The sequence below is a fragment of the Procambarus clarkii genome, chromosome 9 (genome assembly GCF_040958095.1).
Source record: "Procambarus clarkii isolate CNS0578487 chromosome 9, FALCON_Pclarkii_2.0, whole genome shotgun sequence".
In the NCBI taxonomy this organism is placed as follows: Eukaryota; Metazoa; Arthropoda; class Malacostraca; order Decapoda; family Cambaridae; genus Procambarus; species Procambarus clarkii.
Window position 1 is genome coordinate 29,076,711 of NC_091158.1, and position 27,163 is coordinate 29,103,873.

At 41.2% G+C, this 27,163-nt stretch overlaps 1 protein-coding gene across 1 annotated transcript in view; it reads left to right on the forward strand.

Moving 5' to 3' along the window:
- LOC123766095 (uncharacterized) overlaps window positions 1-23,471 on the forward strand; it is a 902,969-nt gene extending 879,498 nt beyond the window's left edge. The window contains exon 58 of the mRNA XM_069321294.1: window positions 22,159-23,471. Within this exon, the coding sequence (XP_069177395.1) occupies window positions 22,159-22,311 (153 nt within the window). The 3' untranslated portion in view covers window positions 22,312-23,471. The remainder of the gene's footprint in view (window positions 1-22,158) is intronic.
- Window positions 23,472-27,163: the final 3,692 nt, after the last annotated feature.

A 27,163-nucleotide genomic window follows, 5' to 3' on the forward strand; every position in this document is an offset into this window, starting at 1 on the left:
TTCCTTTTGTTTCGTTTCCCCCCCCCCCCCTTTTCTCCTTTCTCATTGTCATTTCCTGCTGACTTTGTGCCTGTTTTGATCATTCTTTTGGCCTTCTTTTGTTTTGACGCCCGGGTGTTTGAGGAGGCATACTCTTGCACCCGTAGAACTGTAGAACCCAACATCTCGGGCGAGGGGAACCTTTTATTGTCAATTCCCCTTTCGTCACTGAACCCGATCTCGACGGACTGACGGTTCTTAAGGTGGCGTTTGTGGGGCGTATACTCACGACACACCCCTGGGGGGCCCCGGCTTAATCGGCGATAGCTTCTTGTTGGGTGTCCTGCCTCTAATTGTGGCTCCATGGTGGGTGTGGGGGCACATTCGTGAATGAAAGTGTTTCTTTTCGTATCTATGTTGATGAATGTTCCTCTTGTACCCTTTCAGGCTCGTGGGGTGGGCGACCAAGCCCCCGTGTCGGACTGTATTGGAAGACCGGGCTCTTGCCCCCGCTGCATTGGACCCCGACCTTGCTCCTCCTTTGAACCCCCCCTGATTACTCCCCTCGGCTCCCCTCAATCCTCTGTGGTTGGGCGAGCCCCTAGCCCCCAGTGGTGACCACCTCGTCCCCTGGCACGGCTCAGTCTCTAGTTGTGACTACGGCGCCTTTCAACCCCTCTCTCTCTGGGGGTTCTCAACACCGTCCTCGACTCGACCGCACTCACTCGATTTCTTCCTGTGCTGATGCGTATCAGGTCTTGTTTGGTACTGCTTCGTGGGCAAAATACTTTGATCTCCTCCCTCCTGATTCTGCGCCTCCTGACGTTTTCTCCCTTCATAGGCACCTTGTTGATTCCGTAGATGCCTCTGTTACTCTCTACCCCACCCGTCGCGGTGCACATGTCGTTGCTGCTCCTTCTCAGGATGCAGCCTCCCGCTTGGCCGCCTTGTCCTGCCTTGGCGAGACCCTTGTTCACGTCTCCAAGAATGCTTGGTTGAATGCCAGTGTTGGCACTATTCTCCTCCCACCCCATGTTGCTACGGATGTTCGGAATCTCCAGGACTGCCACGAGGATATTCGTTATATCCTCGATGTCCAGGGCCATTCTGTTCTCCAGGTAGACTCGTTTACTCGTCCCCCTCGTGGTCGTCGCCGTCAACCCCTTTGGGTTGTGAAGATTACCTTTGATGGCAGGACCCTTCCGCCATCTGTCATTCTTCCTGGTGTCAGGTGCTCCGTCCAGGAGTACATTCCCTCTCCTGGACTCTGTAATAAGTGCTGGAGGTTTGGGCATGATGCCCTCCGCTGCTCTGGAACTGTCTCTCTCTGTCCTTTGTGTGGGGGTGAAGGTCACTCTAAGTCGGAGTGCACTTCTTCCCAGGCTCGCTGCCTCAATTGCGGTGTGGCCCACCCTACCTTCTCTCATGGGTGTATACATTACAAGCTTGAGGCAGCCGTTCTCAACTTGAAACACCGGGAGCGTTTATCTTTTCCTGAGGCGAGGCGCCAGGTTCGCCGGCTCCCACCTTATGCTAACGTTTCTTATGCTCGTGTGTTGCACTCTTCCTCTCCTCGTCCTTCCCACCTTCCTCAGACTGGAAACCGTTTCCAGGCCTTTCACCCTGATACGCCCACCGCTCCCTCCTTTGTTCCTTTGAGTTCTGTCCCGAAGGGTCCCCTTCCTGGTCCTCTGTCTGGTGTTCACCTTTTTCCTGCTCGGTCTGTCATATCTCCTGTGTCTTCTTCCTCGTCTCCCTCTGATCCTCCTTTCCATCCTTCTCCTCCCTCTATTGGCTCTCCGCGCCGCCTGTCGGTACGGGCTGATGTCCATCACTCTCCCAACGGCCGTCGTGTATGCTCTCATTCAGCTTCTCCTGTTGAGATGCTGGAATCCGTTGTCCAGTACGTAGTTGCTGGGACACACATCTCTTTGAGTCAGAAGCGTAAGCTTGGGTCCTCTCCTTCCTCCTCCCCGGCCGATAAAAAGGCTTCACTTTCTTCCTCGCCCCCTACTTCTGACTCTCTCGCTCTGTCCCCTCCCGTTTTGGTGGTTACGCCACCTATGGCATAACTCTGTTACGCCTGCTATGGAGGTCTCTTTGGCCCTCGCTTCCCTCTCGGTTGGTGCCCTTGCTGAAGTGCATCCCCTTGTTACTGTCCCTCCTGCTGCTGTCCTTGACCCTCGGTTATCCCCCCCTCTTCCTCCTCCAGACCCTGCTCGTCTGCCCCTGGTCGGTCCTCTAGCTACCTTCCCTCCTTCTTTACTGAGTTTATCCATGCCCCCTAACCCTGACTTCACTGACCCTGACCCTGATCCAGCGCTTCTTTAATGTGCTATGTTCCCTTTTCGCCTTTGTTTCTTCGTTGTTCTTTGTTGCTGTCCTTCCTCTTCTTGTCGATGTCTATTCTTCAATGGAACGTTTGTGGTTATTACGCCAATTTCCTCGAACTTCCACTTCTGATTTCGTGGTTTTCGCCCCTTTGTGTCTGTCTCCAGGCGCTGATGTTGGTGCTCGTCCTGGCCGCTTTCGTGGCTATTCCTTTCTCTCCCCCCCCCCCCCCCCCCAGCTATTGCTGGGGCTCCTAACTCTTTTGCTCTCTTGATTCGCCCTGATGTTCCCTTTGTCCCCTTACTTTTCGCTTTGCCTCTCAATTGTTCTGCTGCTCGTGTCGTTGTGAGGAAATGGTACACCGTTTGTTCCATTTTTCTCCCCCCGAGTGTCCCGCTTTTACTTCCCGATCTGAAACACCATTGTGATTTCATTTGTCGTCATTCCCTCTGGGGTGATGTTCTGATGAACACCTGGGGTCGCCGTCTTGAGCTGTTCATCCTCTCATCTTCCCTGTCTCTTCTGAATTCTGGTGAACCTACGCATTTGGACTCTCGGTCTCGCACCCTTTCCTGTCTTGATCTTTCTCTTTGCTCGTCTTCTCTTTACTTAGATTTCACGTGGCAGGTTCTTGATGACCTCCATGGCAATGAACATTTCCCCATCCTTGTTACCTTTTTCTCTTTTCACCCTCCCCCTCTCCTTCCCTAGGTGGCAGCTTGCTAAGGCAGACTGGAACCTATTTATCCTCATTGCTTCTCTCTCTGACCTCTCCCTTCTGCATCTCCCTTGCTCTCTTCTCTTTTTTGATGACACTGTCTTCAACGCTGCCCTCCGCTCTATTCCTCGCTCTTCCTCTCGGTGCCCACAGAAGTGCGTTCCCTGGTGGAATACAAACTGTGCTCGGGCTGTCCGCTGTAAGTGTGCAGCCTGGAAGAGACACCGCCGCCGGCAGACGACCGATTCTTTTTTTTTTCGGAAGGCGAGTGTGGTGGCCCGTAGGGCCATCCATACGGCTAAACGTAATTTTTGGACATCTTATGTCTCCACCATTACGTCCGAAACTCCTCTGCCGCATATCTGGAAGCGTATCCACAAGACAGCTGGTAAGTTCGTTCCCGATGTCTCACCGGTCCTTCACCTCCGTGGTACTCTTGTGGCGGACTCGTTGCAGGTCGCTACCGAACTGGGTTCCCACTTTTCTTCTGTTAGCTCCGGTTCTCATCTTCCCCAATTTTTCCTTCTTCGTAAACCTGTCCTTCAATCTTGTCCTTTGGATTTCTGTTCTCATCTTCGCCTTCCCTATAACGATCCCTTCTCTCTCTCTGAACTTCGGTCTGCCCTGGCCCTCTGCGGTTTCATTATGAGATGTTTCGCCATCTCCCTTCGTGGATGTCTCAGTATTTACTGTGTATGTATAATCGGATCTGGGAGTTAAAGTCGTCGTCAGTCCCTGAGGACTGGCTAGATGCCGTTGTCCTCCCTGTTCGCAAACCAGGGTCTCTGGGATCATCCCCTATGGACTTTTGCCCTATTGCACTCACAAGTTGTGTCTGCAAACTCTGAACGTATGGTTAACGTTTGTCTGATGTGGTTCTTTGAACACCATCACCTCCTCTCCCCTTTTCAATTTGGTTTCCACAAGTGCCTCAGCACAACAGATGTCCTGGTGAACTTGGAGGTCTATATTCGTACTGCTTTTGCTGCGAAGACCTCCGTTGTTGCCGTCCTTTTTGACCTGGAAAAGGCTTACGACACTTGGCGATATCATATTCTATCCCAGATTAATTTTTTTGGCCTCCGTGGTCATCTCACTCTCTTTCTTCGCAGCTTCCTCTCTCGTCGTTCCTTTCGGGTGAGCCTTGGTACCGCTCTCTCTCTGCCTCTTTTCAGCAATACGAAGGTGTGCCCCGGGGTAGTGTTCTGAACACTACTCTTTTTCTGGTTGCCCTCAATGGTCTTCTTTCCTCTCTTCCTTCATGCGTCTTCTCCGCTCTCTTTGTTGATGATCTTACCCTTTGCTGTCAGGGGGATGATTCGCCTCTCCTTCAACGCCGGCTTCAACTTACGATTGATGCCGTGTCGTCTTGGGCCACCGATCATGGCTTCAAGTTCTCTACTACTAAGATTTGTGCCATGACTTTTACTCGGAAACGAGTAGTTCTTCGTCCCTCTTTATCACTTTATGGTCATCCCCTTGAGTACAAAGATTCCGCAAAGCTTTTGGGGTTTATCTTTGATACTCGTTTGTCTTGGTCTCCCCATATCTCTTACCTCCGTGTTGACTGCTTTAAGGCCCTTACCCTCATTCGGGTAAGGGCCCGAATTCGCTCATTCATAAGGGCTCATAAGGGCTCATTCGGGTAAGGGTCGTTTTAACCAAGCAAATATTGCGACAGCCAGAAAAATGATAGGATGGATTACGAGAACTTTCAAATCCAGGGATCCCATCACAATGGTTGTACTCTTCAAGTCACTTGTGTTGTCCCGTCTTGAGTACTGTTCAGTACTCACTTCCCCCTTCAGAGCAGGAGAGATTGCTGAAATAGAGGGAATACAGAGAACATATACGGCACGCATAGATGCATTAAAGCACCTAAATTATTGGGATCGTCTCAAAGCCCTCCAAATGTACTCACTAGAAAGAAGACGAGAGAGATATCAAATAATGTACACCTGGAAGATACTGGAGGGCCAAGTACCAAATCTACACAGTAAAATAACAACGTATTGGAGTAAACGATATGGAAGAAAATGTAGAATAGAACCAGTGAAGAGCAGAGGTGCCATAGGCACAATCAGAGAACACTGTATAAACATCAGAGGTCCGCGGTTCTTCAACGTCCTCCCAGCAAGCATAAGAAATATTGCCGGAACAACCGTGGACATTTTCAAGAGGAAACTAGATTTATTCCTCCAAGGAGTGCCGGACCAACCGGGCTGTGGTGGGTATGTGGGCCTGCGGGCCGCTCCAAGCAACAGCCTGGTGGACCAAACTCTCACAAGTCAAGCCTGGCCTCGGGCCGGGCTTGGGGAGTAGAAGAACTCCCAGAACCGCATCAACCAGGTATCAACCAGGTCCCATACTTCTTGGGGAGCGGATAGGCGCACTCTCGTCGCTTTACATTCCTTTCTCGTCCTGTCTAAGCTCGATTATGGTTGCCCTGCTTACTACGTCTGCTTTTCCTTCTACTCTTCGCCGTCTTGATGCTTTGCACCATACTGGGTTGCACCTCAGTTCTAGTGCCTTAAATTTGACTCCCATCCTCAGTTTGTATGTTGACGCTGGCTTCCTATCTCTCCGGGACCGCCGTAATTACTACTGTCTTCGCTATCTTGCGCGGTCCTTACAACATCCTTCCTCTCGCCTCTGTCGTGCTTTAACTTTTACCCCTCCTGCGGTTCCTGTTCCTCTTCACCACCTCCCTCTTTATGTCCGGTTATCTCGCTTACAGGATTCTCTTTCCGTTCGTATTTCTAATATTTCTCCTCGTGTTGTTCTTTCTTTGCCCCTGTGGAGAGTCCCCATTCCACAGTTTTGTACATCTTTAACCCACATCATTAAAACTTTTACTCCTCCTACGGTTCTAAAACGCCTTTTCCTTGAGCACTTTTCTTCTCACTCCCGCTCTGTTTCCGTCTTCACCGATGGTTCTAAGTCTGCGGACCTTGTTGGCTACTCTGTTGTTTTTCCTGACTGCACTTATTTGTGTCGCCTACCTCCGGAGACTAGCATCTTCACAGTGGAGCTTTATGCTATTCTCTATGCTCTTTGTTTCCTGCTTTCTCGTTGTCAATCTTCCTTTGTAGTTGTTGTTGACTCTCGTAGTGCCCTCATGGCTCTCGGGTCCTTTAATCCGGTTCATCCAGTGGCTGTCGAAATCCAGCATTGGCTGTTTCTTGTTCACAGTAAATTTAAGTCGGTTGAGTTTTGTTGGGTTCCCAGCCATATTGGTGTCTCTTTAAATGAGCGTGCGGATGCTGCCGCACGCTCATTCTCGCTCACGCATGTAGGGAAGCTGTCCACTCTTGTTCCATCTCTCATAAAGGTATTTCTTATTCCGACTTTTGCCCGGTTATCCATTCCTCCATCCTTACCCGTTGGCAGGCTTGTTGGTCGTCTGTTGCTGGTAACAAACTACGTACTCTTACAAGTTGTGTGTTCTCGTGGCCGTCCTCCTACCACCGTAACCGGCGATGGGAACCGGCTCTAGCTAGGTAGTGTATTGGCCATACTCGCTTAACTCATGGTCACTTGATGGAGCGCCGCCCTGCTCCTTATTGTCCTAATTGCATTGTCCCTCTTATGGTCATGCATCTCCTTGTTGAATGTTCTGACTTTCGGGACGAGCGTGTGTCTTGTTTTCCGACCGTCCCCCGCGGTCGGTTGTCTCTCGATAGTATTCTTGGTGACTCGGTTACTTTTGATATCGTTCGTTTCGTCTTATGCGTTTCTGTTCTCGTATTGGCATTCTTGGTGATATTTTGTGCCCTCTGATTATCCCACACATTTGATGGTGCTACATAGCCTTCCTGGTGTGGTGCCATCTTTTGATAATTACTTACTTATGTCCGGAAAATGGAGTTACTCTTGAAAGAGACAGGTACTCATCCTCTGGTTAACAGAGATCTTGCTGAAAAAGTGATTTGCACATTTTAACGAAACTCAAAACTGTGTGAAAAGGCGATAAAGGCTCGATCTCTAGGCTTTCAAGTCGATCTCCCTCCCTACCTTACATGTATGGTGTTATGAAAACCCATAAACCTTATAATCCAGCAAGACCGATTATTAGTTCAGTTAACAAATGAACAAATCGAGAAGGAGCCGTGACGAGGATTCAAACCTACGTCCGAAATCATCCCAGACGCTGCCTGGATCGACTGAGCTACGACATGGTCAAAAGAGTTGCATCCAGAAGTTTTACTGCCCTTACTAGAATCCTACAGCCTCTCCGAGACACAAACCAGGGTTTTACACAACTCCCCCATGCACTCGAGCTATGGCAATAGGCCGTTTTCCCTCTTCGCCCTTACTTCATTACACACAGAAATCACAATACCGTGATGTATCAATGAACAAATCCACAAGGGCCGATTACTGCCCAAACTTGGGCGTGAGGTACTGCCCAAATATAATTTGAGCTTGCCGACCAATAATGTGTTGGACCTTATCAAATTGTGTATAAAAGACAATTATTTTAGTTTCAATCGAAAAAATTTCAAACATAAATTTGGAATGGCGATGAACCAGTTAACCCTTTCCCCTGTTTTGAGCAATTTGAATATGGAGTTCTTTGAAACAAAATACTTATCCAAAATTATCCCTGCGAACGTAGTTTGGGTTAGATATGTCGATGATATTTTGTGCTTATGGCCAGGTGACCAAGACCAGTTTTTCTTAATAAACTTAATTCTTTGGTACCTTTAATAAAATACAAGTGAGAATGAGGAGAATGGTGTTCTACCGTTTTTGGACATTATGATTCATAGTCAATTTAGGAGTAGGAGCAGTAGGAGAATGCTCATCAAACTTGCAAATCCCTCTGTTAAGTTTGACCTCATACAATCAACTGCTAAGCAAAAAAACAACCTCTATATAAATGAGTGCCTCACAAAGCAGCGTGGATCCCTCCTCTTCAGGCTGCGTCAAATTTGCAAACTAAACCCAGGTCTTATCAAGCAGTGCTACACTAGGAATGGAACGATCATTGCAAAGAAGGAAAGTGCAGGAAAAAGATATGAAATAAAGTGTGACCAACAACTACTGGCCTTCTTTAGTGATTGTGGTGTATCTGAAAACCTGAACCCGACCAAAGCCAATACTTAAAATAACTCTTTGAGTGCCTGAGCCTAACCTAACTTAATCTAACTTGTCCAATGTGCTGTCTCTGCCTTACCATTTACCTAATGTTCTCTCATTCATATAATTTCCTAAGTAATCAGTCAAGTCTTCATGCACTTATGCAAGCATCTACCTCAGTATCATTGTAAAATTTTACTCTTAAATCTAATCTTACCCTATTCTTTTTAAATTTTAAATTTAATTGTCCTGATTTATGTCATTTATTGAAATTAATTATTGATCTCATTTTGTTCTCTTAATTAAGTTCATACTAATTATAGGTTAAAAACTAAGCTAAATATAATTAATTATTTTTAAGATTATTTTACTTTACAATCATCATTTGTCATTTTTTTTATATATTCATCTTAGTCTCTACTGATTTTTTGTTCTCTCCTCCAAACTTGTGTATCCTTCATGGCTATCTAGTGATCTTAATTCTGCTTCTAATTGTTTCAATTCTTTTGTTTACTTGCATTTATTTTGTGTTTTGCTATAATTATTCTCTAATTATAGCAGACTTAGTACTTATGTAAGCAATTACCTCAGTGTCTTAGTAAAATCTTGCTCATAAATATAATCTTACCCTGTTATTTTTTTAATTCTTAAACTTAATTGTAATTTGATTTATAAATCATTTATTGTAATTAATTATTGAGCTCATTTTGTTTTCTTAAGTTCATACTAATTATAGGTTCTCAACTAAGCTTTATTAAATAATTTATTTTTAAGATTATTTTTATTTTACGATTATTACTTGTCTATTTTTTGCTATATATTATTCTTGTTCAGTCTACTGATTTTTTTCTTCTGCTTAACCTAACTACTGTATCCTTCCTGGCTATGTACGGGGATCTTTACTCTACTTCTAATTATTTCTATTTTTTGTTTACCTACGTTTATTGTTGTGTTTTGCTACAATTACTTTCTATTTACAGCAGATTTAGTATTTAACTGTTCCTGTAATTGCTTATCTTATTGTATCGTGACATTATTGTATCTATATGCTTACTGATATTGATCCTGATCGAAATCTTCTGTCCCATATCCACACAAATCAGCACATTGATCATCAGTATTGCAGGTATTACACAGCAAATCTTGCAAAAAACAAACTCCTAAATAGCACCTGCTTATCAGTTTACAGCCAAAATGTTAGATCACTTGGTAAACATTTTGATGACGTAAATGCACTACTCACAACACTAGGTACTAAATTATCATTCATCATTTAAACAGAAATTTGGCTAAGTAATGACTATACCCAACTCTACAATTTAGCTGGTTATAAAGCCATTCATAACTGCAGGCCTAATAAAAAAGGAGGTGGCACAGCAATATATTACAAAGATACTTTCATCTGCAATAGTGTCATTAGTGATAGAGACGACTATTGTGAATATACCTTTGCCAAGTTCTCCAGTAAATCCCTTAAATCCTCCCTGACTATCGGTGCCATCTATAGATTTCCTAATACCAACATAGCTTCATTCTCAGACAATGTAAGGAATCTTATCATAAATAACAATCTCAACAAAAATCACATCATTCTGGGAGGTGATTTCAATATTGACCTGGGTCTTCAAAACAACCCTCAAGTTGACTATTTCCGTAACAGCATGGACTCCTGTATGCTAATCCCCACAATCACCAAGCCCACCCGAGTCCCTCAAACATCTGCCACTACCCTGGATCACTTATGGACTAATATAACAGCTCCCCTTACATCTGGGGTAATCTATGACAGAACAACTGACCACTATCCTACCTTCCTCATAGCAAACATGGACACAACACCACCAGAAAGCAAGAAACTCTCATTTAGGCTACACAGTGAATCAGCTTTAAGCAATCTCTCTAATGCACTTCACAATATTAACTGGAATCTGAATTTAATAATACACAGTATATAAACTCATTAACCTACCTTTTTCTCTCCAAAACTCTAAGCCTCTACAACACTCACTGTCCCCTCCTTCCAAACAAGTAACTGATAAAAGAAAAAATAACCCGTGGCTCACAAGTGGCATAATTAAATCAATCAACAAAAAACATGAATATGAAAAGAAATTTAGGATTGGCCTAGTTACAAAGGAAGTAGTTAAGAGGTACTCATCAGTGCTTACCAGTATCATAAGAAAAGCTAAACTTTCATATTATGAGACTAGATTCAAAGAAGCAAAAGGCTACATGAAAAGCACATGGAAAACCATCTCTAATATCCTAGGAACTAAACAACACTCCCACAACCAGATAACACTCTCTAAGGATGGCCTTACACCGTCATCTGATTTAGAAATGGCGAATGAATTTAATAGCTTCTTTTCATCGGTTGGTGCTAACCTTACCAGTAAAATCCCACAGACTCAGACACATATCAACACATATCTCTCAGGCAGCTACCCAAACTCTCTTCTCCTTTCACCAGTCAGCCCGACAGATGTTGTGTCCATCATACACTCACTAAAAACCCAAGCTGGGAACATCAGTGAAATCCCATCCATTGTATACAAGAGCGCCTCCCATGCCCTTGCGCCACCTATAGCTCTGCTGTTCAACAAATCCCTTTAGTGTCACACCTTCCCTGATATCCATAAAAAAACAAGAGTAACGCCAGTTCATAAAGGAGGTAATCCGGCAGACATAAACAATTATAGACCAATATCAAACCTACCCATACTATCAAAAATATTTGAAAAAATTATCTACAAACAGCTCTACTCCTATCTCGTAAAATTCGACATTCTTAGCTCCTGTCAGTTTGGCTTCCGCTCCCAAAAGAGTACCAACGATGCAATTATTAGTCTCCTTGATATAATTTACTCAGCCCTTGACAAAAATGAGTTTCCGATTGGACTCTTCATTGACCTGAGAAAGGCCTTTGATACTGTTAATCACAATTACCTCTTACGTAAACTCCATCATTATGGAATCCGAGGCCATACACTGGACTATATCCAATCCTATCTTAGTGATAAACACCAATGTGTAGCCATTAATAATATAACCTCTCCCACTCTACCAATAACTGTTGGAGTGCCACAGGGCAGCATTTTGGGACCCTCTCCTATTTCTTATATACATCAATGATCTGCCTAATGTCTCTAACATTCTGAAACCTATTTTGTTTGATGATGATACTACCCTCATCTACTCTAACCTCAACCCACATACACTTAATAATGTTGTTAATAATGAACTAAAAAAAGTCCACTTATGGATGTCAACCAACAAACTAACACTTAACATAGAAAATACCTACTACATCTTATTTGGAAGCAAATCTACAAATGCAATACAGCTTCAGATAGACAATGTAAACATTAGCATTAAAAATGATGGAGAGTTTCTCGGCCTATTCCTAGACAAGAGACTCAACTTCAGTACCCACATACAACACATAACTAAGAAAGTCTCTAAAACAGTTGGTATACTCTCCAAAATCAGATATTATGTACCTAACTCTGCTCTCATCTCTCTATATTATGCACTAATCTATCCCTATCTTAATTATGGTATCTGTGCATGGGGTTCAACCACTGCAAACCACCTCAAGTCCATCATCACCCAGCAAAAATCTGCTATCAGAATAATAACAAGTTATGCTTTCAGACAACACTCAGCTCCCTAGTTTATCTCCCTAAACATGCTAAACATAATCTCACTCCATAAATTCTCTTGTGTCAACTACATTTACAAAACCCTGTTCTTAAATGCAAATCCTGCTCTGAAACTCTCCCTGGACAGATGTAATAGGACCCATTATCACCACACCAGAAATAAATATCTCTTTGATATCCCCAGAATCAAACTTAATCTGTGTAAACACTCTATGCAAATAAAGGGACCCAGTCTATGGAACTCACTCCCTATTGAATTGAAAAGCTGTCCAACTTTTGCGTCATTCAAAAACAATACTAATAAGTACCTAATTTCATCTCATAGTTTTTTACCTTTTGCTTTAAAATTGCACTGTATCTATTGCTACCCAATCTCCCAATCTTTATGTACCCAATCTGAGCATCTTTACCATTGTGATCATTGCTGTCTTCTTATATGTGCTGTCAATCTGCTGTATGGTGTCTATTAATCTTGTTTAAATTACCAATCAAGCTGTCAATGTAATCAATCAGAGCTTTAATATAACAATGTGCTTTAATATACTTACTAAGCTCTCTCATCTCATTTTTTTTCTTGCAATGTATTTGTTATCATTTTATTAATTCTGAAAGAAATTACCTACTCAAAAATTATCTGTTAGATTAAGGACCTGCCCGAAACGCTGCGCGTACTAGTGGCTTTACAAGTTTGTAAATACTGTATTATGCAATATATTTTCACAAACCCAATGTACCTTCTTGTACATAAATAAATAAATAAATAAATAAATAAATAAATAAATACATAAATAAATAAATAAATAAATAAATAAATAAATAAATAAATAAATAAATAAATAAATAAATAAATAAATAAATTTAATATGTATAGGAAACCTACCAACGTGGGCTCGTATTTTCATTATTATTCGAATCATCATAATAAAGTTAAACAGGCAGTATTTTCAGGAATGTTACTTCGAACCTTGAGAGTATGGAGCCCCGAGTTTTTTTACGAAAAAATTGCTAAAATATATTGAAATTAGGTGTTTACAACACCATAAGATTTTTTATTGTTCAGGCAAGCTAAACGTACGTTTAGCTTGTCTGAAAGTTTTAACAAACTTTCAACACAAGATAGAACACGAAACAATGGGTATAATATTTTGTAAGTTAAAGGGAAGAATGGAATATTATAACTTATGCCAGTGGTATATATATATATATATATATATATATATATATATATATATATATATATATATATATATATATATATATATATATATATATATATATATATATATATATATATATATATATATATATATATATATCACTAAGAACTCTTTGACCCGGCCAGGATTCGAACCCATGCCGTCCAGGATCACCCCTAAACGTACACAGTACCGTGACCACCGCACCAATGATCGTCTAAATTTGAGTTGATGATCATTGGTGCGGTGGTCACGGTACTGTGTACGTTTAGGGGTGATCCTGGATGGCATGGGTTCGAATCTTAGCTGGGTCGAAGAGTTCTTAGTGATATATGGCTTGCGCGTTCATGCAGCTTTCTCACATATATATATATATATATATATATATATATATATATATATATATATATATATATATATATATATATATATATATATATATATATATATATATATATATATATATATGCCCAACTCTCCTAAACACGAGAGTTAAGTATACAACTTTAGAACACTTTCCCACCAGGAGACTCGAACCCTAGCCAGCACAGAAGCCTTCCAGCAACTGGCATAACAGGTACGCCTTAACCCGCTCCACCACCCGCTCAGACCCTTAAAAGAGATGGTAATTTTGGAGTATTTAAATACACCAAAGACCACCACCTCCCAAGAGCACTAGAGCAAGTGAGGGGTCATTTAGACGTTAATTTCATCAAGTCCCTGTTAATATGGGAAGACACAGTGTCTATGCTTAAGGCACAACTCTCCTAAACACGAGAGTTAAGTATACAACTTTAGAACACTTTCCCACCAGGAGACTCGAACCCTAGCCAGCACAGAAGCCTTCCAGCAACTGGCATAACAGGTACGCCTTAACCCGCTCCACCACCCGCTCAGACCCTTAAAAGAGATGGTAATTTCGTAGTATTTAAATACACCAAAGATCACCACCTCCCAAGAGCACTAGAGCAAGTGAGGGGTCATTTAGACGTTAATTTCATCAAGTCCCTGTTAATATGGGAAGACACAGTGTCTATGCTTAAGGCACAACTCTCCTAAACACGAGAGTTAAGTATACAACTTTAGAATACTTTCCCACCAGGAGACTCGAACCCTAGCCAGCACAGAAGCCTTCCAGCAACTGGCATAACAGGTACGCCTTAACCCGCTCCACCACCCGCTCAGACCCTTAAAAGAGATGGTAATTTCGGAGTATTTAAATACACCAAAGATCACCACTTCCTAAGAGCACTAGAGCAAGTGAGAGGTCATTTAGACGTTAATTTCATCAAGTCCCTGTTAATATGGGAAGACACAGTGTCTATGCTTAAGGCACAACTTTCCTAAACACGAGAGTTAAGTATACAACTTTAGAACACTTTCCCACCAGGAGACTCGAACCCTAGCCAGCACAGAAGCCTTCCAGCAACTGGCATAACAGGTACGCCTTAACCCGCTCCACCACCCGCTCAGACCCTTAAAAGAGATGGTAATTTCGGAGTATTTAAATACACCAAAGATCACCACCTCCCAAGAGCACTAGAGCAAGTGAGGGGTCATTTAGACGTTAATTTCATCAAGTCCCTGTTAATATGGGAAGACACAGTGTCTATGCTTAAGGCACAACTCTCCTAAACACGAGAGTGAAGTATACAACTTTAGAACACTTTCCCACCAGGAGACTCGAACCCTAGCCAGCACAGAAGCCTTCCAGCAACTGGCATAACAGGTACGCCTTAACCCGCTCCACCACCCACTCAGACTCTTAAAAGAGATGGTAATTTCGGAGTATTTAAATACACCAAAGATCACCACCTCCCAAGAGCACTAGAGCAAGTGAGGGAGTCATTTAGACGTTAATTTCATCAAGTCCCTGTTAATATGGGAAGACACAGTGTCTATGCTTAAGGCACAACTCTCCTAAACACGAGAGTTAAGTATACAACTTTAGAACACTTTCCCACCAGAAGACTCGAACCCTAGCCAGCACAGAAGCCTTCCAGCAACTGGCATAACAGGTACGCCTTAACCCGCTCCACCACCCGCTCAGACCCTTAAAAGAGATGGTAATTTCGGAGTATTTAAATACACCAAAGATCACCACCTCCCAAGAGCACTAGAGCAAGTGAGGGGTCATTTAGACGTTAATTTCATCAAGTCCCTGTTAATATGGGAAGACACAGTGTCTATGCTTAAGGCACAACTCTCCTAAACACGAGAGTTAAGTATACAACTTTAGAACACTTTCCCACCAGGAGACTCGAACCCTAGCCAGCACAGAAGCCTTCCAGCAACTGGCATAAAAGGTACGCCTTAACCCGCTCCACCACCCGCTCAGACCCTTAAAAGAGATGGTAATTTCGGAGTATTTAAATACACCAAAGATCACCACCTCCCAAGAGCACTAGAGCAAGTGAGGGGTCATTTAGATGTTAATTTCATCAAGTCCCTGTTAATATGTTATGCCAGTTGCTGGAAGGCTTCTGTGCTGGCTAGGGTTCGAGTCTCCTGGTGGGAAAGTGTTCTAAAGTTGTATACTTAACTCTCGTGTTTAGGAGAGTTGTGCCTTAAGCATAGACACTGTGTCTTCCCATATTAACAGGGACTTGATAAAATTAACGTCTAAATGACCCCTCACTTGCTCTAGTGCTCTTGGGAGGTGGTGATCTTTGGTGTATTTAAATACTCCGAAATTACCATCTCTTTTAAGGGTCTGAGCGGGTGGTGGAGCGGGTTAAGGCGTACCTGTTATGCCAGTTGCTGGAAGGCTTCTGTGCTGGCTAGGGTTCGAGTCTCCTGGTGGGAAAGTGTTCTAAAGTTGTATACTTAACTCTCGTGTTTAGGAGAGTTGTGCCTTAAGCATAGACACTGTGTCTTCCCATATTAACAGGGACTTGATGAAATTAACGTCTAAATGACCCCTCACTTGCTCTAGTGCTCTTGGGAGGTGGTGATCTTTGGTGTATTTAAATACTCCGAAATTACCATCTCTTTTAAGGGTCTGAGCGGGTGGTGGAGCGGGTTAAGGCGTACCTGTTATGCCAGTTGCTGGAAGGCTTCTGTGCTGGCTAGGGTTCGAGTCTCCTGGTGGGAAAGTGTTCTAAAGTTGTATACTTAACTCTCGTGTTTAGGAGAGTTGTGCCTTAAGCATAGACACTGTGACTTCCCATATTAACAGGGACTTGATGAAATTAACGTCTAAATGACCCCTCACTTGCTCTAGTGCTCTTGGGAGGTGGTGATCTTTGGTGTATTTAAATACTCCGAAATTACCATCTCTTTTAAGGGTCTGAGTGGGTGGTGGAGCGGGTTAAGGCGTACCTGTTATGCCAGTTGCTGGAAGGCTGGCTAGGGTTCGAGTCTCCTGGTGGGAAAGTGTTCTAAAGTTGTATACTTAACTCTCGTGTTTAGGAGAGTTGTGCCTTAAGCATAGACACTGTGTCTTCCCATATTAACAGGGACTTGATGAAATTAACGTCTAAATGACCCCTCACTTGCTCTAGTGCTCTTGGGAGGTGGTGATCTTTGGTGTATTTAAATACTCCGAAATTACCATCTCTTTTAAGGGTCTGAGCGGGTTAAGGCGTACCTGTTATGCCAGTTGCTGGAAGGCTTCTGTGCTGGCTAGGGTTCGAGTCTCCTGGTGGGAAAGTGTTCTAAAGTTGTATACTTAACTCTCGTGTTTAGGAGAGTTGTGCCTTAAGCATAGACACTGTGTCTTCCCATATTAACAGGGACTTGATGAAATTAACGTCTAAATGACCCCTCACTTGCTCTAGTGCTCTTGGGAGGTGGTGATCTTTGGTGTATTTAAATACTCCGAAATTACCATCTCTTTTAAGGGTCTGAGCGGGTGGTGGAGCGGGTTAAGGCGTACCTGTTATGCCAGTTGCTGGAAGGCTTCTGTGCTGGCTAGGGTTCGAGTCTCCTGGTGGGAAAGTGTTCTAAAGTTGTATACTTAACTCTCGTGTTTAGGAGAGTTGTGCCTTAAGCATAGACACTGTGTCTTCCCATATTAACAGGGACTTGATGAAATTAACGTCTAAATGACCCCTCACTTGCTCTAGTGCTCTTGGGAGGTGGTGATCTTTGGTGTATTTAAATACTCCGAAATTACCATCTCTTTTAAGGGTCTGAGCGGGTGGTGGAGCGGGTTAAGGCGTACCTGTTATGCCAGTTGCTGGAAGGCTTCTGTGCTGGCTAGGGTTCGAGTCTCCTGGTGGGAAAGTGTTCTAAAGTTGTATACTTAACTCTCGTGTTTAGGAGAGTTGTGCCTTAAGCATAGACACTGTGACTTCCCATATTAACAGGGACTTGATGAAATTAACGTCTAAATGACCCCTCACTTGCTCTAGTGCTCTTGGGAGGTGGTGATCTTTGGTGTATTTAAATACTCCGAAATTACCATCTCTTTTAAGGGTCTGAGCGGGTGGTGGAGCGGGTTAAGGCGTACCTGTTATGCCAGTTGCTGGAAGGCTGGCTAGGGTTCGAGTCTCCTGGTGGGAAAGTGTTCTAAAGTTGTATACTTAACTCTCGTGTTTAGGAGAGTTGTGCCTTAAGCATAGACACTGTGTCTTCCCATATTAACAGGGACTTGATGAAATTAACGTCTAAATGACCCCTCACTTGCTCTAGTGCTCTTGGGAGGTGGTGATCTTTGGTGTATTTAAATACTCCGAAATTACCATCTCTTTTAAGGGTCTGAGCGGGTGGTGGAGCGGGTTAAGGCGTACCTGTTATGCCAGTTGCTGGAAGGCTTCTGTGCTGGCTAGGGTTCGAGTCTCCTGGTGGGAAAGTGTTCTAAAGTTATATACTTAACTCTCGTGTTTAGGAGAGTTGTGCCTTAAGCATAGACACTGTGACTTCCCTTATTAACAGGGACTTGATGAAATTAACGTCTAAATGACCCCTCACTTGCTCTAGTGCTCTTGGGAGGTCGTGATCTTTGGTGTATTTAAATACTCCGAAATTACCATCTCTTTTAAGGGTCTGAGCGGGTCGTGGAGCGGGTTAAGGCGTACCTGTTATGCCAGTTGCTGGAAGGCTTCTGTGCTGGCTAGGGTTCGAGTCTCCTGGTGGGAAAGTGTTCTAAAGTTGTATACTTAACTCTCGTGTTTAGGAGAGTTGTGCCTTAAGCATAGACACTGTGTCTTCCCATATTAACAGGGACTTGATGAAATTAACGTCTAAATGACCCCTCACTTGCTCTAGTGCTCTTGGGAGGTGGTGATCTTTGGTGTATTTAAATACTCCGAAATTACCATCTCTTTTAAGGGTCTGAGCGGGTTAAGGCGTACCTGTTATGCCAGTTGCTGGAAGGCTTCTGTGCTGGCTAGGGTTCGAGTCTCCTGGTGGGAAAGTGTTCTAAAGTTGTATACTTAACTCTCGTGTTTAGGAGAGTTGTGCCTTAAGCATAGACACTGTGTCTTCCCATATTAACAGGGACTTGATGAAATTAACGTCTAAATGACCCCTCACTTGCTCTAGTGCTCTTGGGAGGTGGTGATCTTTGGTGTATTTAAATACTCCGAAATTACCATCTCTTTTAAGGGTCTGAGCGGGTTAAGGCGTACCTGTTATGCCAGTTGCTGGAAGGCTTCTGTGCTGGCTAGGGTTCGAGTCTCCTGGTGGGAAAGTGTTCTAAAGTTGTATACTTAACTCTTGTGTTTAGGAGAGTTGTGCCTTAAGCATAGACACTGTGTCTTCCCATATTAACAGGGACTTGATGAAATTAACGTCTAAATGACCCCTCACTTGCTCTAGTGCTCTTGAGAGGTGGTGATCTTTGGTGTATTTAAATACTCCGAAATTACCATCTCTTTTAAGGGTCTGAGCGGGTGGTGGAGCGGGTTAAGGCGTACCTGTTATGCCAGTTGCTGGAAGGCTCTGTGCTGGCTAGGGTTCGAGTCTCCTGCTGGGAAAGTGTTCTAAAGTTGTATACTTAACTCTCGTGTTTAGGAGAGTTGTGCCTTAAGCATAGACACTGTGTCTTCCCATATTAACAGGGACTTGATGAAATTAACGTCTAAATGACCCCTCACTTGCTCTAGTGCTCTTGGGAGGTGGTGATCTTTGGTGTATTTAAATACTCCGAAATTACCATCTCTTTTAAGGGTCTGAGCGGGTGGTGGAGCGGGTTAAGGCGTACCTGTTATGCCAGTTGCTGGAAGGCTTCTGTGCTGGCTAGGGTTCGAGTCTCCTGGTGGGAAAGTTTTCTAAAGTTGTATACTTAACTCTCGTGTTTAGGAGAGTTGTGCCTTAAGCATAGACACTGTGTCTTCCCATATTAACAGGGACTTGATGAAATTAACGTCTAAATGACCCCTCACTTGCTCTAGTGCTCTTGGGAGGTGGTGATCTTTGGTGTATTTAAATACTCCGAAATTACCATCTCTTTTAAGGGTCTGAGCGGGTGGTGGAGCGGGTTAAGGCGTACCTGTTATGCCAGTTGCTGGAAGGCTTCTGTGCTGGCTAGGGTTCGAGTCTCCTGGTGGGAAAGTGTTCTAAAGTTGTATACTTAACTCTCGTGTTTAGGAGAGTTGTGCCTTAAGCATAGACACTGTGTCTTCCCATAATAACAGGGACTTGATGAAACTAACGTCTAAATGACCCCTCACTTGCTCTAGTGCTCTTGGGAGGTGGTGATCTTTGGTGTATTTAAATACTCCGAAATTACCATCTCTTTTAAGGGTCTGAGCGGGTGGTGGAGCGGGTTAAGGCGTACCTGTTATGCCAGTTGCTGGAAGGCTTCTGTGCTGGCTAGGGTTCGAGTCTCCTGGTGGGAAAGTGTTCTAAAGTTGTATACTTAACTCTCGTGTTTAGGAGAGTTGTGCCTTAAGCATAGACACTGTGTCTTCCCATATTAACAGGGACTTGATGAAATTAACGTCTAAATGACCCCTCACTTGCTCTAGTGCTCTTGGGAGGTGGTGATCTTTGGTGTATTTAAATACTCCGAAATTACCATCTCCTTTAAGGGTCTGAGCGGGTGGTGGAGCGGGTTAAGGCGTACCTGTTATGCCAGTTGCTGGAAGGCTTCTGTGCTGGCTAGGGTTCGAGTCTCCTGGTGGGAAAGTGTTCTAAAGTTGTATACTTAACTCTCGTGTTTAGGAGAGTTGTGCCTTAAGCATAGACACTGTGTCTTCCCATATTAACAGGGACTTGATGAAATTAACGTCTAAATGACCCCTCACTTCCTCTAGTGCTCTTGGGAGGTGGTGATCTTTGGTGTATTTAAATACTCCGAAATTACCATCTCTTTTAAGGGTCTGAGCGGGTGGTGGAGCGGGTTAAGGCGTACCTGTTATGCCAGTTGCTGGAAGGCTTCTGTGCTGGCTAGGGTTCGAGTCTCCTGGTGGGAAAGTGTTCTAAAGTTATATATATATATATATATATATATATATATATATATACATATATATATATATATATATATATATATATATATATATATATATATATATATATATATATATATATATATGTATATATATATATATATATATATATATATATATATATATATATATATATATATATATATATATATATATATATATATATATATATATATATATATATATATATAAGAGTACCAATTATTGGTGTTAGGCTGTGTGCCCAGTATTATCTTATTATTATTGATAATGATGAATTGATCGATATATATATATGTGCTGGAGTGTTGAATAACATTTTTATGTGTACAGTGATTATCTGTGTTATTGCCTTCGAAAGAAATTACTGAGTCTAAGGCCAATACCGTGATTTAAATGCATTTATTATCATTAGTATGATCTGCCGTGTATAACGCCTTTACAGTGAGATATTGTGTTTATTGCTGTAGAAACGATTTATTGAGCTTGAGACCTGTGAAGTGACTCATTGTGTTCTATTGTCATTATAGCAAATATTGTGTTGATTGCAAATATAGTGACTACTGGGAATTTAAAGAAACACGCACTTAGCGCCAGTAAACAAGTACAGAAGCATTCTCACAGTGAGGGGGGCCGATCAGCTGATATTGACAGAAGGGGGAGTATTGCCCTCTTGATGAGTACCAGTTTTATGAAGAGAGAGTGATTTACCGCCACGTACTAGTTGCTTCGTTGTTGATATACTACCTTGTGTGTTTCAAGTAAAATACAAAACTACCTTCGCGTTTGTATGGCGAACAGTGGCACCGCGAGGATTGAGTGAAGACCTGCAGGGCTACGGTGAGTAACAGTCATTGCTAATACTACTGGGTGGTGTCTATGTAGAGAGACACCCCGACATTGGCGACCGTTGACAGGATAATAAGCACGATCATCTATACTTATAACTAAGGTAAACCCCGACATTGGCGATCTTGCCAGGATTTCGGGATTAAGTTTTTGTACACCGTTTACTCACTTACGACGTTATCTTGAGGTTATCTTGAGATGATTTCGGGGCTTTAGTGTCCCCGCGGCCCGGTCCTCGACCAGGCCTCCACCCCCCAGGAAGCAGCCCGTGACAGCTGACTAACTCCCAGGTACCTATTTACTGCTAGGTAACAGGGGCATTCAGGGTGAAAGAAACTTTGCCCATTTGTTTCTGGGCAAAACATATATTGGCATTCCCCGACAATATATATATATATATATATATATATATATATATATATATATATATATATATATATATATATTATATTTATAAACATATACATATAGCTTAATGAAATATGGGGTTCAGTTCTTGAACCCATTATGTGCCTCTGTTGCTCTTTCCACGACTGCCCACTGGATGGGTATGGAGTGCATAATATATAAATAAATGAATCACAGATACGCTTAGGATGTAGCTCTTCATCGATAATCGTTTTGCTACCACTGTAGGTGAGGGAGGGGGGAGGGGGGTGATCCCCTCACCTGCTGGGAGGAGTGAAGGGTTCACCTCAAGGCAGGTACCTGCATCTCCCTATCTCACTGGTCCCTTCCGAAACTACTACAAAAAATCCTATAAAAAAACACTATTTCTGCTATGTTGCTTATACTTTTTTTTAGGTTTGAGTCAGTTTGCCCGTTATACATGCTCTGTTGTATACATTTCCTCTGCAATATTACCTGTTTACCCATTCTAAATTACTACAAATAAACGCTGGAGCTCCCCAGCCCTCAACCCCTCCACTGGTCGGTTCAAACATTGAGTATTATCTCTCCTACAGAGTGGAGGTGGAGTGTTCTCCGTCACAGCCCTGCGAGAAGACGACAAGGCCCCATACTACATGAAACTCTTCCGGAAGGTCCTCAGCAAAGCCATCGTCAAGGTGGCCAGCAACACCTACAAGCGCCACCTCACACCAACTCCACTGAATTAAAAACATTTCTCAGCTCATTACTGTAGCAAATGTGACGTGCTGCCTTTAGTACAGCTTTTTTTCAGTCTCAAGCTATTACTGGCATTATATAAGATGTAAGACTCTTGATTTGCTGGATAAGGTTTTGCTAGATTGTGTTGAAGGGTAAGGATGAGTCTCAACACTGAAAAGAATGGTGTTCCTGGATACGGATTAGTTTCAGCCGGGATCAAGCGTAGAGAGAGTCCTGATCTCATATCCCAAATGAATTCTTTACTGTAATACTTCATATTGTGAAGTAAATATCCACTTATAATTAGTAATGGTAAATGAATTAAGCTTAATTCTTGAGACGGGGATCCGAGTCCCAGAAAATATTAGCACTCAATTATTGAGTTTTGAACATGTTGCAAATAATTTAATAATATATTATTTTTAAAGAGCTGACAACGATGGAGAGAAGCACCGAGATGAGAATGCACTTGACTGGTAGATAGTGTTTCGCCTGTACAGCCTTCTACATCTACAGTCTATTAACATGTTAGTGTTTTACTTCATGAAAATATATTAAATTTTGCAGTTATTGCAAGAGTGAGAGGATAACATTATTGGTTCTTCTGACTTGCCTAATATCATAAATAGAACTTAACATTGGAATATTTTAATCGTAGGGATAATGTATGATAATTTCTGCAGAGCTATGGTTAAGTATTAAATTCTAATATATATATATATATATATATATATATATATATATATATATATATATATATATATATATATATATATATATATATATATATGTCGTACCTAGTAGCCAGAACATACTTCTCGGCCTACTATGCAAGGCCCGATTTGCCTAATAAGCCAAGTTTTCCTAAATTAATATATTTCCTCTAAATTTTTTCTTATGAAATGATAAAGCTACCCATTTCATTATGTATGAGGTCAATTTTTTTTTATTGGAGTTAAAATTAACGTAGATATATGACTGAACCTAACCAACTCTACCTTACCTAACCTGACCTATCTTCATAGGTTAGGCTCGGTTAGGCAGCCGAAAAAGTTAGGTTAGGTTAGGTTAGGTAGGTTAGGTAGTCGAAAAACAATTAATTCATGAAAACTTGGCTTATTAGGCAAATCGGGCCTTGCATAGTAGGCTGAGAAGTGCGTTCTGGCTACTAGGTACGACATATATATATATATATATATATATATATATATATATATATATATATATATATATATATATATATATATATATATATATATATATGTATATATATATATGTCGTACCTAAGAGCCAGAACTCACTTCTCAGCCTACTATTCAAGGCCCGATTTGCCTAATAAGCCAAGTTTTCCTGAATTAATATATTTACTATAATTTTTTTCTTATGAAATGATAAAGCAACCCTTTTCTCTATGTATGAGGTCAATTTTTTTTTATTGGAGTTAAAATTAACGTAGATATATGACCGAACCTAACCAACCCTACCTAACCTAACCTAACCTATATTTATAGGTAAGGTTAGGTTAGGTAGCCAAAAAAAGCTAGGTTAGGTTAGGTTAGGTAGGTTAGGTAGACGAAAAAACATTAATTCATGAAAACTTGGCTTATTAGGCAAATCGGGCCTTGAATAGTAGGCTGAGAAGTGCGTTCTGGCTATTAGGTACGACATATATATATATATATATATATATATATATATATGTATATATATATATATATATATATATATATATATATATATATATATATATATGTCGTACCTAGTAGCCAGAACTCACTTCTCAGCCTACTATGCAAGGCCCGATTTGCCTAATAAGCCAAGTTTTCATGAATTAATTGTTTTTCGACTACCTAACCTACCTAACCTAACCTAACCTAACTTTTTCGGCTACCTAACGTAACCTAACCTATAAAGATAGGTTAGGTTAGGTTAGGTAGGGTTGGTTAGGTTCCGTCATATATCTACGTTAATTTTAACTCCAATAAAACAAAATTGACCTCATACATAATGAAATAGGTAGCTTTATCATTTCATAAGAAAAAAATTAGAGAAAATATATTAATTCTGGAAAACTTGGCTTATTAGGCAAATTGGGCCTTGCATAGTAGGCTGAGAAGTGCGTTCTGGCTACTAGGTACGACATATATATATATATATATATATATATATATATATATATATATATATATATTTTTTGTGTGCCTTGAATTGTGCCAAGATAAGTCACTTATTACCGTATACTAGTTGTAATTCATTAAATAGCTCATAGCAGTTTTATATTAATATAATTCTTATTTACTCATTAAAAGGTCTACCCACTTCTTATGCCTCTCACTCTCCCTCTAGTCATCCAACTCTTACATTTTTCCACACTTTATTATTATTTCCATAGAACTTTTTCTTGTAAAAACCAGCACATCAAACATACCCTACGTAACAAAAAAGATTTCACTACTATATTAATTTGTCCTTCATTTATTCTTCCCCATCCCCTCCAATAATCCAAACTAGTCTGTTCTATATATATATATATATATATATATATATATATATATATATATATATATATATATATATATATATATATATATATATATATATATATATATATATATATATATATATAAAAGCAATTCTGAAGTTAGAAAGCGTAGCATATATATATATATATATATATATATATATATATATATATATATATATATATATATATATATATATATATATATATATATATATATATATATATAAAAGCAATTCTGAAGTTAGAAAGCGTAGCATATATATATATATATATATATATATATATATATATATATATATATATATATATATATATATATATATAAATCACGGTGTGTGTGTGTGTGTGTGTGTAATTACCTAAGTGTAGTTACAGGATGAGAGCTACGCTCGTGGTGTCTCGTCTTCCCAGCACTCTTTGTCATATAACGCTTTGAAACTACTGACGGTCTTGACCTCCACCACCTTCTCACCTAACTTGTTCCAACCGTCTACCACTCTATTTGCGAAAGTGAATTTTCTCAAATTTCTTCTGCATCTGTGTTTAGCTTGTTTAAATCTATGACCTCTTGTTCTTAAAGTTCCAGGTCTCAGGGAATCTTCCCTGTCGATTTTATCAATTCCTGTTACTATTTTGTACGTAGTGATAATATCAACTCTTTTTCTTCTGTCTTCTAGTTTTGGCATATTTAATGCCTCTAACCTCTCCTCGTAGCTCTTGCCCTTCAGTTCTGGGAGCCACTTAGTAGCGTGTCTTTGCACCTTTTCCAGTTTGTTGATGTGCTTCTTAAGATATGGACACCACACAACAGCTGCATATTCTAGCTTTGGCATAACAAAAGTCATGAACAGTTTCTTTAGTATATCGCCATCCATGTATTTAAAAGCAATTCTGAAGTTAGAAAGCCTAGCATAGGCTCCTCGCACAATATTCTTTATGTGGTTCTCAGGTGATAGTTTTCTATCTAGAACCACCCCTAGATCTCTTTCTTTATCAGAATTCTTTAAAGATTTCTCACATAATGTATAGGTTGTGTGGGGTCTATGTTCTATTCCACGTTCCATAACATGGCATTTATTAACATTAAATTCCATTTGCCAAGTGGTGCTCCATATATTTTGTCCAGGTCTTCTTGAAGAGCATGACAATCATCTAAATTTCTTATCCTTCCTATTATCTTAGCATCAGCAAACATGTTCATATAATTCTGTATACCAACTGGTAGATCATTTATGTAGGCAATAAACATCACTGGTGCAAGAACTGAACCCTGTAGTACTCCACTTGTGACATTTCTCCAGTCCGATACATTGCCTCTGATTACTGCCCTCATTTTTCTATCAGTCAGAAAATTTTTCATCCATGTTAGAAGCTTACCTGTCACCCCTCCAATATTTTCCAGTTTCCAGAACAACCTCTTATGTGGAACTCTGTCGAAAGCCTTTTTTAGGTCCAGATAGATGCATTCAACCTAACCATCTCTTTCCTGTAATATCTCTGTGGCTCGATCATAGAAACTGAGTAAATTCGATACACAGGATCTTCCAGATCGAAAACCATACTGTCTGTCTGAAATTATATAATTTCTCTCCAGGTGTTCTACCCATTTATTTTTAATTATTTTTTCCAATATTTTGACTATTACACTTGTCAATGATACAGGTCTATAATTAAGGGGGTCTTCCCTGCTTCCACTTTTGTAGATTGGGACTATGTTAGCCTTTTTCCACACATCAGCTACAACTCCTGTAAACAGGGATGCCTAAAATATCAGTTGAAGTGGAATGATGAGCTCAGGTGCACATTCTCTCAGAACCCATGGTGAAACTCCATCTGAACCAACTGCTTTGTTCTTACTTAGCTCCTTGAGCATTTTTTCCACTTCGTCTCTAGTCACCTCTATGTGTTCTATGTTCTTCTCTGGAATTCTTATTGTGTCTGGTTCCCTGAAGATTTCATTTTGTACAAACACACTTTGGAACTTTCCGTTTAATGTTTCACACATTTCCTTTTCATTTTCCGTGAATCTATTTCCCATTTTCAACCTTTGAATATTATCCTTTACCTGTGTGTGTGTGTGTGTGTGTGTGTGTGTGTGTGTGTGTGTGTGTGTGTGTGTGTGTGTGTGTGTGTGTGTGTGTGTGTGTGTGTGTGTGTGTGTACTCACCTATTTGTACTCACCTATTTGTGCTTGCGGGGGTTGAGCTTTGGCTCTTTGGTCCCGCCTCTCAACTGTCAATCAACTGGTGTACAGATTCCTGAGCCTACTGGGCTCTATCATATAATAATAATATAATAATAATAATAATAATAATAATAATAATAATAATAATAA